Here is an 11,383-nt window from a genome sequence, read left to right on the forward strand (position 1 = left end):
CCTGGGTGTACTGGACCAAGGTCCCTAGCACATCGAAGTAACAGCAATCCTTGATCCAGCATGGCACATAGCCTTGGCGTACTGGACCAAGGTCTCTAGTTGTCTTCATCCCCGTTGATTGTGGTTGGCTCACGGTTTATTAAATCACGCACACAAGTTGTGAGGATGGCCACCCAAGGATCATCAGGTGCAGAAGGAGCCTCTTTCTCTTCATCTGGATCAATATTGTCATCAGGATACGACAACTCTTGTGGTGGGTGATAAGGATGTAAATGATTAAGGTGAGCCCTCATAACCTTGCCAGAGTCCAGATGTTGCACCTCAAACGACACTGGACCAAATCTTTTAGAGATCCGGGCAGGCCCTAGCCATCTAGGGCCCAGGGGACGTGGCACCATCTCCTTATACCAAACAAGGTTCCCTTCTTCTGGAGCAGAGGTCCCTTTGGCGCGCATGTTGTATGCCCACTCATTAGTTTCGTGGGAAGCCCTGGAAGTCATCACAGCTACCCGGCGAGCTGTCTTGAGTCTTTCTTGGAATGCACTGTTATCACCGAAGACTGCATCATTTGTGAGACCTACGGGAAAGTATGCATGTCGATCTGTTAGGAGGTAGAGGGGTTGCTCCCCTGTTGTACAATGAATAGCAGAATTGAGGGCGAGTCTCAGTTCAGTTATATACTTGTGCCAGTCCCTAGGTCAATCTCCTACCACCGATCATAGAGCTGCCTTGATAACATGGTTGGTGCGTTCCACGAGTCCATTGGCCTGGGGGTGATATCGGATGGTGGTGTGAAGCTCGTAACATGTCCACTAGCTCAGCAAACAGGTTAGAAGTGAACTGCCGGCCATTATCAGTCTGGATGACGCGAGGTGGACCAAAGTATGTTATCCAATGGTCAAGGAAGGCATGATGTACTCTAGAGGCTGTTATATCTCGGAGTGGGATGATCTGGATGAACCGAAAATGTTGGTCTAAGACAGTTAATGCCTATCTCATGGGTGCCTGGCACAGGTCGAGAATGTCCAATGACACACGTTCCAGTGGATAAAGAGCTAGAGGTGCATCGGCCATTGGAACACATTGGGGACCTCTCTTGACTGCTGACACATAAGGCAATGTTCAACATACTGGCGGACATCACGTAGCATATTGGGCCAGTAAAACATGTTCCGCAGATTCTCATATGTTCGATGTATACCGGGATGCATTGCTAGAGGTGGAGTATGAGCCACTTTCAATGCCGAGTCATGCAATCTTTCCAGAACACAGCTGGTACACAATCTTATCTGGCAGGTGTAACAGCCGGTACAGGACTCTATCTTTCATCTCGAAGTCAGAGAGGGAAACTGGAGGCTTTTTCTTAGGTACAGTGCCATCACTTAGATAGGATAAGGTATCTTGAAGTGCAGGATCCTGGCATTGCTCCAGAGCAAGTTCTTGTGACGACAGCTCCCGAACATCTATGGCAGCAATTTGTCAGCAATTTGGGACGTAGTTGGTGGGCCCCTCTTTATACCTGATCTCGAAGTCGTAATAAGACAGATCATGGGCGTACCTGGTCATCCGTGGTGATTTTGTTTGATGTTTAAATATGTATACAAGAGGGCAATGGTCTGTGTAGATCAAAAACTTGCGGCCATATAAATACGAATCAAAGACCCTAACGGCCTCAACAACCGCTAATGCCTCACAGTCGATGGCTGGATAACGAGTTTCAGGGTCGCATAGTTTCCTACTATAGTACGCAATAGCAAGCGGTGTACCGTCGTGACCTCATTGGATTAAGGGGACCGTCCCTGAAAAATCGATTTTTGTTCAAAAATAGAAAACAGTCACAGATTTTCATGAATTTTGGTAGGATGAAAGTACTTCATTACCCATCTTTTGACCAATTTTTAATAATTTTGGCGAACCGATTCGAATTTGGAAATTCCGTTTAGTTTCCGAATTAACGCATATAATATAATCGGCAAAAAAATTAAAAATCGGGGTTTTAAAAATTTGTCAAAAATTTAAAATTTTGATTTTACCAAATCCCATTCATTATTCTCTGCACATTCAAACGTTCTTTCTTGAGGGAAAAGCTCCATGATATCGGACACAAACTGTGGAGTGTGGTAGGTACCAAAGTTTAAAAGATGAATAAGCAAATAAATGACCTTGAAAATTTTTAGAAAGTTTTGTTCATTTTCTATATTTTTTCATATTATAGTATGTGCCTATAGACCAAAAGGAAGGCCAGACATTGTTCTTTCTTTTGTTTTATATTTCATAAAGATCGAGTAAGTGATTAATTAACAGCATAAAAAAATGTAAAACAATATGACGAAAAAAATCCCCAACTGACGCCGCCATGCAGCCTACTAAATGCTGTGGCAAGCCCTGCGATCACGCTCGCGCATGTCACAACTTGTTGGCCGTGCTTCCAGTGGTCCTCTACTCTTCATATCACACTCCAACTAATAGCGCGCACTCACGAGCGCGCGGGCGCGGATATACACACATGAGCGCACACTCATTCATTCAAACGCGCGCACTCACGCACTCATACTCGCGCGAGCAATCATAGTCGCACACACACAAGAACACACATACAGAAGTGCACATACACATATACACACATGTGCACATGTGTGTGCTGTATGATTACCTCGGCACATGTCTGAACTCGCACTCCTGTCTTCAGCTGTAATTCATATTCTACATCACCCTCCAGCAAATACGCGCAAGCGCGTAAACACAAATACACGTGTACACACGTACTCACTAACACGCACTCATACTTATACACATGTCGAAATAAACAACTGATTTTAGGTAAATGACTTTGAAAAGTGTTTAGAAAGTTTTCGTTCATTTTCCATAATTTTCGTTCGATTATATATAGTCCAAAAGGAAGCCCAGACGTTGCTCTTTCTAATGGTCTTTGTTTCATTCAGATCGGATAAAGGGTTAGTGAGCATCAAAAAATGTAAAATGGAGTGGCGATGACGTCATCACGACGCGCCGCCGCACCGCCATGCAGCCTTTTAAATGCTATGGTTACCCCTGCGATCACGCGCGCGCAAGTTTGAATTTGTTCGCCTGCCTTCAGCCGTCCTCTAAGTTTCACCTCATACTCTAACAAACAGGCGCGCACGCACACACGCGCGCGCGGGCGCGCGCACATATGTGTAATGTCACAATCACGCGTGCGCACCTATGTGCATGCAAGTGAGCGTGCGCGCACAAATACACACGCAAGTACGCACGCGCGCGCATGCACGCACATAAGGGCACACACCTATGCGCAAAAGTGCACGTGGGCGTACTCTCAACACTTTTGCATGAGCTCACACACAAACATACACACAAACATACACACACGCTCGCGCGCCCGCATACACATAATTGCAGATTTGGTATGGAGACATGGTAATCGACAGCTAAACATTATACAAACCTGAGGTTTCAATGCAGTACGTGTTTTGCATGTAGGCCTACTCAAACAGTCATGTACGCCTACTAAAGCAAAAAAAAAAAATCTTTATTTCATCATAAATTATATTGTATCATTCATGAATTGACATAAGGCGTAACAATCATTATTTGAACATATCAACATGTAATTACTCTATCATAAGCCGGAGGAATGGTCGGAACGAGTGTAAAGGCCATTTACCTCAAATGAGCGAAAATGCACTTGCACCCCATGTTGCTTATGCCCTTGTTACAGCAAGAAATAGTTCGAGATGGAGTCTAACAATCGAAGGGCAGTTTCCTCAGACATGTAACAATACGTTAGGACCAAAAACAAAATTCAAGTACCCCGACCCCCCTATACCCAGGGACGGTCCACTTAAAGCTGCTCCCAAAGCGATACTACTTGCATCTGTGTGTAGCTCGAAGGGTTGAATGAAGTCTGGCTGTCGCAGAACTGGAGCTGATGCCAGACGCTTTTTCAGTTCTTCAAATGCTTGTTGCTGGTCTTTCTCCCACTTCCAACTCTGGCCTTTCTTCAAGAGGAGGTGAAGTGGAGCTGGTTGCATGTCCTTCTATATGCTTCCTAAAAAAGCCTGTAGCACCCAAAAATCAACGGACTTCCTTAACAGTTCGCGGTGCAGGTGTTGCTAAAATAGCTGCAACTTTATCTTGATGAGGTGATACACCTTCGGGAGATATGGTGAAACCCAGAAAGTTTATTGTGGTTGCAGCAAACTTGCACTTTTCTATGTTCAGCTTCAATCCAGCTGCTGCCAGCAGCTGCAGGGTTTCTTCTAGACCTTTCAAGTGCTGTGAAAAGCCCCTGGAGTACACAACCACATCATCCAAGTACGCTAAGGTGTGGTGTCCAAGAACAGATGACAAGACGAAATTCATTGTCCTCTGGAAAGTGGTAGGTGCAGTACTAAGGCCAAAGGGTAGCCTCCAAAACTGAAAAAGCCTATAGCCATCGCTAAATGCTGTCTTGGGGCGGTCTTCAGGATGAACCTCGACACTCCAATATGCTGCCCTTGCATCCAGAGTGGTGAACGTATCGGATGGGCCTAATTCATCAATAAGCTTATCAATTCTTGGCAGAGGGAACGTATCCGCTGTTGTTACTGCATTCAAGTTCCTGTAATCCACACAGAACCTGTGACCCGTCTTTCTTCTTCACCAGGACAACAGGGCTCAACCACGGTGAAGTTGAAGATTCAATGACACCATTCTTGAGCATGGCATCACTGCTTGCGTATTGTTTGACAGGTTGCTTAAGGGAGACGCCACTGGCGGGTACATACAGGTGTGGCTTGCCCTGTATCAATCCTGTGCTGAATGCCTGGGATGTGGCCCACAGCATCCTCACCTCCATCAAAAAGGGTACTGTAGCTACACAGAAGACACTGCAACTTCTGGCATTGATCTTCTCCTAAGTGATCCAGATCAGGCATCTGGTTTTCAGTCTTTAAGGGCAATGGGTAATCTGGGATATTAGTAGCTTCGATTGCAGCAAGGGCTTGTGATGGCGGAAGATCATCAGCAACATCAGTGGCAGTGCTACCATAACCAAAATCCTCTATCCCAAAGGTTCTGTCAAACAGGTCTTCCTCCCACTTGAAATCCTCATCTTCCCTTTGGTCATCACTCAAATCTGGACAAGCAGAGTAGCAGGCATTGTAGTCGGAAGTCTCAGAGGCCGAGGTTTCTGCCATAAAAACAGCCTCGACAGCAGATACCATCCTCAAACATGTCCCCTGTGTTAATCGAATTGGCCTTGTTGTGCTGTTGACTGCCCACAGGGCATCGCCGTCTAAAAACAGTACTCAGCACAAACGGTGATATGCACATAGCTGTTACTTGCAGTGTAAACAAAACGTCCCCATCATCAGAGCAAGACCTTGCCACTACACCATCCAAGAAACGCCCACTGTGTGGTGGAAGCTCTGTGGTTCTGTAAAGGTGCACAGCAGAAGAGATGTCGGGTGATGACAAGCGAGACAGGGAAAAGTGGCTCTCTTCAGCATTCTCTGGAACATCTGGTGTGGTCACTCTCACTACACTCGGCTGCAGGGTTTGGGCATCAGTATAATTCACATGAAACTCCTGGCCTTCTTAAGTCAGGCAGGCGCTGTCATCCTGGGACCTAGAGGACAGGCTAAAGGTGGTTCTTCTCAAAAAGTCCATCCCCAAGAGTATGTCTCCAGGAAATCTTACATCACACACATATGGTGCATTTCATGGTCTGAGTTTAGGCAGAAAACAAGGGTTACTTCACTCAGGGTGTTGATTTGTCGACTAGACACGCCTCGCAGAATACTGAAAGTCTTCCTCCGACATAGGTGGTTATGAGGATCAATCCACTTGAGAGCTTGGGGTTTAATAATTGTTGAGGTAGATAGAGGAAAATGGACACCGCCATCTTATAGAGCGGAAGAAATAGAGTAGGATAGAAGTAATCTTAAGATGCACAGGCCTTATATTTACCGTTAAATGGAAAAAAAACGGCGGCACTGTGAGCCGCGCAGAGACCTGCGGCAGAGTCGTTTGTTTATGTCTGCATTTTCTATAAACTCGTTTTCTATACGTGTCTAGTTTTCTGTATTTCCATTTTCTATACCCACGTTTTCTCTAAACATCACATTTTCTTTGCAATACTTTCAACCAACGTAGAAGCATTACTGATTACTAATATTTTGATCCATTATTTAATACTATTATTACTAACATTTCCTCTCTTCCTTTTATGCTTATACATTTGAAGTATTGTTCTTTGTAATGCATATATTTTATGATTTATAATTTCGTTATCATAATGCAGAGTCACTGTTAACAATGTAACAACATTACTGCCTCTTTACCTTAATTACCCCCCATGTCGGAAAAAAAAAAAAAATGTTCACTACATGAACACTTTCCGGTAAGCTCTTGACGTGTAAGGACCTTGCAGTTTTTGTGTGCGGTGTGACATGTGGTAAGTTAAAGATATTTGTTTCAATGTTTGTTTTATATTTATTGGTGTTTTAAAGACAATTGAAAAAATAGTGTATCTTTTATCATAGTGGATAAATAGTATTATTCAAACATATTTTTTACGGTAGGTACTGACAATTCGTGGAGGGATATGCCTGTCGCATGCCCTCATATCGGTAGCTCTTAAATGCCCCAAATGCAACGACGGCTGACAATATTATAATATTCATGCAGATGCGACAACCCCCCTCACCAAAATGATAATAGAAACAGATGCAATTTCAATTCGCCGGGTACTTTGCCAAACACATATTAAAATTGTTGTATCCGCCGGAGAATAATACATTTCATTAGTTCCTCCACGCCGCATATCGTCTGTAGAGTGACGGTATGAGTTGTATATTTAATAATTTTTAAAATAAATTGACATCGTGCTAATAAGCGGAAGGGTGGGAATTAAATATTTTGTGTTCATTATTTTGGATAGCATGATAAAATTTAATATTTGTGAAAAATTTGTGTATCGGATATCGGGTTTGTACGCATTGTGAGTTGCGCTTGTTTACTCAAGCAGTGTTTCATTCGGTGTCCGTCGAACAAAGTTTAGCTCGTGTTTTTTATTATACGGCCTTTCTATTGTTGCCGTGACATAAATTTAGGCTCGTCTTACATATAATTAGAATTTTTATAGATGTTTAAGTGGTATTTATTTTATTTAGACATTTACAGGTTGCTATTGACATCGTGCATCCCCCCCCCCCCACGGAGCTTCATGAACTCGATTTCTCCCCCTCATCCCTCCCCCCTCCCCCCTAGGAAATAAGGCTCTGCGAGGACCACCTCCCCCCTTTTCGAGGGGAGGAGGGGGTTCCCCCTTTTGGAGGGGGAGGGGTACCCTCCCACGTTTGGAACTTAGTCTCTGCGAGGGTGCGTTGCGGTCTTCAACAATTACCATTGTTGCTTCGGATCCTGTATCAATAAAGCAACGGACTATAGAACCACTAACATTGAGTTCCGCAACTGGCCGTCCAGTAGGCCCTGTCACTGCCATCCCCTTCTTGAGAGATAACGTCTCCACGTGAGGTGCTCCTTGGATCGAACCTGCCAGCAGTTCCTGGAGCTTGGTCACCCTGGCGCTCATGAAAGGGGCAATCTCTCACCTCTGCAATGGTAGCATCGTCGTCATGGAGACTGTGGATCTAGGATCTCAGCCCTGGCTCTGCACTCAGATGTATCGGGAGTTCTTACCCGATGATGCTCAAACCACCTCTCCGACAGGTGATCGATGATAAGATGGACTGGAACGCTCAGCAGCTACCGGCATAGCATACAAATCCCGACCCCACGGAGGGCGATTAGGGTGGTAGGGATTTTCCTCTGCTGGTGAAGTATCACTATGCCTTATGCCATTGCGGGAATTCCAGATGCGCTGTGCTGTTTTGGCTATCAGGGTTGGGCTACCATCTTCTTTAACAGAGAGGAAGTCTTGGAGCCATGCGGGGATGCCACTCAGGAAGACCCTCTTTACTAGTTCGGATGGATCACCAATGGCCTCGCGGTGATCCCTGTATCCCTGGTAGATGTGCCCTTCTAACTGCAAAAAGAAGTCCATTGGTGCCTGGCTTGGTGTCATCCGGATGTCGTATAGAACCTTGTAGAAGTCCGAGGAGGTGTAGGTACCTCGGAACTTACTACGGAGAGCTGCCTTGAATGTGTCCCATTCTGTGATTGAGCCGAAGAGAGGGGAATTAATGATTAGCTCGGCTGGACCTCTGCAGTTTGCCCGTGCTGCTTGAATGAACATCTCTGATGTGGCTGGCTTCACGATGTTCTCAATTGTCAGAATCCAACTCTCTATGGCTTGGTTCTTTTTGAGCGGCTGTGAGGCAGACGTATCCCCCTTGAAGTGCGGGACAGTTTCCTTCGTGAACACATAGGAAAATGGTGTGCCAGACATCTGAGACGAAGGATGTGCTGACTGGGGACGCTGAGGCGAAGACCTAGGCCGGAACTGCTGCAGCAGGGATGTTTGTGGGTCACACGTGTGTCGACATTCAGGATACAGCTGCTGCTCTGGTATTGAAGTGTGGGGGCAGCTCCGAGGAAGAGGCTGAGGAGGAGAGCGGCTTCCATTAATGACAGGAGGCTGCTGATGGTGGTCTTGACACCTAGTCATGGTATGTTGTACCGAGGGGGCGAGATGGCAGACCTCTGCTAGCTCCTGGTCCCGCTGCTGAAGTTTACGACGAAGCTCTTAAATCTCTCGGTCTAGGGCACATTCCATGGGTGCAGGTGCAACACCTGACCCCTGTAGTCATTGGCGGGCCTTAGTCAGCTCCCTGTTCCGTTCCTGTAGCTGGCGGCGGAACTCCTGAATTTCCTGTTCTCGGGTATGTACCACAGGCACGGGCGCAGCGTTTGTCCGCAGTAGTTGAAGGTGGGTCTTTTCCAGCTCCCTGTTGCGTTCCTCCAGCTGGCGACGGAGTTGCTGAACTGGATCCTCCTGTGGCTGATGGAGGTTACTGTCTGCTTGCTGTTCTTGATCTAGAGTGCCTTCCTGCATGCGATGTTCAAGGGCCTCTTCATGGCGCTGTAGTCGGGCATCATTCTGCTCCTTGTACTCCCGTACTTCTGCAACTAGAAAGCTGATCTCGTGTACATCCGGGTTAGAACCACCTGGTGTGCAACGTGGTCTTGGGGAGACTTCACGGGATGTCGGCTGGCTGCTCATCCAGATGTTTCGACGCTACTGGTGTTTCTGGTATCGCTCCTGCCTCTCCCTGCTGTTCAGCATGCCAGGAACACAGCAACCAAATACTTTAGCTCTTCATGTACAAATACAAACTACTGCTGGCGGCAAACAAAACCAACACACAACTGACAACCCACAGGATCACAAAGAAACCAGAGTTCATAAGTGGGTAATTGTTACAGAGAGCGACGTACCCTCTCAGAGACTAAGTAAAAAAAATTATGTTTTTCTGCATGAAATCCTATGATTTCATCGATTTTCGGCGTTGTTTCTTTTGCGAATGAATCGTTCAGGAGATCGAGTACCATTCCTCCATCGACGATCTTGATTTGATAGTCCCGTTAGCAGGGGAGGGCATGAAGTATTTCAGGGAAAGGTAGAGGTTGAAGACCGCGACGCGCGTAGATAGAGGAAAATGGACACCGCCATATTATAGAGCGGGAAAAATAGAAGGGAATAGCGTATAGTTTAAGATGCACCGGCCTTATAGTCACCGCTAAATGAGGATAATATAACGCGCGGCCGCCTTTCAAATCCAAAGTCGATGAGCTTGTTTACCTTGCGAGGAAAAACACGACACTGACCCACGAACGCATTTTTGCGTTCGCGAACTAGTCCGTGTATCATTACGCGCTTGTCAAAACGATATTTGGCTAATTATCTGTGTCTGCTGGTACGCATTTATACCTTTAAAGTCTTTTAGTAATGTTATTATACTTCAATTGCATATTTTTATATTTATCTATACCCTCATATCGAATCCTGCGCATCGAGTGTTTCACACTTTCTTGCGCCAGCCACAGGTTGACAGCTCACCAACCCGCTCATTTCGAGATTGAAAGCCGGTGAGAAATGTTCCGTTGCCAGTGTTGTGTTGATTCTGGGTTCTTTTTTAAGACCTTTACAGTGGCATCGAAGAATAATTAGACTTCAGTAACCATCCCAGTTTTATATCTGAGCCCATCAAGAGCTCCAAAGGATGAAAAAGGTGATTAAAATCGAAGCAATCCCAACAGTACAAAGAAACGAAAGTTCCACGTTTCCGGATATAAAGGTATTTGGTTTATTATTTTACGGTGTGAATGCAGCTCTGTCTTGCCGTACATACCGTGGTGGAGAGAATGTGTCCTGGGGGGTGTTGGGGGGCTTGCCCCCCATCAACCCTCCCCTCGGGCAGTGCCCGAAGGGCACGCCTAGTCACGGCAATTTATATTGATATATTAGGTTGGTTGGTTTATTGGTCAATACGTTTTGGGGGGTTGGAACGTGTGAATTCCCGTAGAGTTTTGCCGAAATGTGGGTTGGGTTCCCGTAGAGTTTTTTATTTTATTTCGCGTCAGTCCGTAGTTTAGTTTAGTCCTTTATTTACCACCCTGGCTAACTGCACAGGCGTGGGCAAGCTGTAGTACATTTGATACATGGTCAAAGCATTATATAATAGTATTACAGAATAAATCTATATCATAAAATTATTACGGTCTAAAATATATCATTTAATGGAAAAGAACGATCAGTAATTTATCTACTCATCTGTCAAGCCGGCATACGGCTTGGGCGTGGAAAGGCAATGTAACATTTGATATGTGGTCATGTGATACTACATTCCAAATTTAGGATATAACATAATTATATCTTCCAAGACATCAGATGATATGAAGTAGTTACATAGTTCTCCATACCTCATGCTATGTGGTCTGAAAGGCTGTATTACATGGCACTCTGAGATATAATGTACAAGTGTTCGCTTATATTCTTCATTGCATAATTTACACTTCGTTTCTTCAACATTACAGGCTGTACTGACCTGCCAGTACAATCTATATCCCAGCCTGATTCTTGCAGTCACAATATCACACTGTCTTGTTCTTGTTTTGTATAAACCATAGATGAAAACATCTTGCATAAACCTGTCATAGTGCTTTATGCTACAGCTTTCAGGCCGTTGAGAATTAATCAAGTCAGACAAGTCCTCTTTGAAGGAAGTTTTAATTATGTGTGAAATCCTAGCAAGAGGTACTCCAAGATCTATATCAACACTTTGCTTGTCACATGCTGATTTTGCTAGGCGGTCAGCATGATCATGCCTGGGGATTCCAACATGCAATGGTATCCACACAAAACGTATATCATGGCCTCGTTCTTTTGCACGATACACATTTATCCTTATGTCATTTGCAATATTTCCTGCACCTTTGT

General features: G+C 45.1%; 1 protein-coding gene across 1 annotated transcript; it reads right to left on the reverse strand.

Moving 5' to 3' along the window:
* Positions 1-95: 95 nt before the first annotated feature.
* LOC138865159 (uncharacterized) lies at positions 96-1,884 on the reverse strand. Its single transcript, XM_070134539.1, has 5 exons — positions 1,881-1,884; positions 1,520-1,703; positions 1,083-1,272; positions 711-951; positions 96-628 (listed from the first exon to the last, which is right to left on the reverse strand). The coding sequence occupies exons 1-5, from the start codon at positions 1,882-1,884 to the stop codon at positions 96-98; spliced, it is 1,152 nt and encodes a 383-aa protein (XP_069990640.1).
* Positions 1,885-11,383: the final 9,499 nt, after the last annotated feature.

Source organism: Penaeus vannamei, chromosome 20, assembly GCF_042767895.1.
Source record: "Penaeus vannamei isolate JL-2024 chromosome 20, ASM4276789v1, whole genome shotgun sequence".
NCBI classification, from domain to species: domain Eukaryota; kingdom Metazoa; phylum Arthropoda; class Malacostraca; order Decapoda; family Penaeidae; genus Penaeus; species Penaeus vannamei.

Bases quoted from the DNA above. Each gene is read 5' to 3' on its own strand.
- LOC138865159 (XM_070134539.1), bottom strand. The intron at 1,273-1,519 runs GTATAAAGAGGG...ATTGTGTACCAG, and splicing joins TATTACGACTTCGAGATCAG to CTGTGTTCTGGAAAGATTGC. The intron at 952-1,082 runs GTGTTCCAATGG...CGGTTCATCCAG, and splicing joins AGTCAAGAGAGGTCCCCAAT to ATCATCCCACTCCGAGATAT.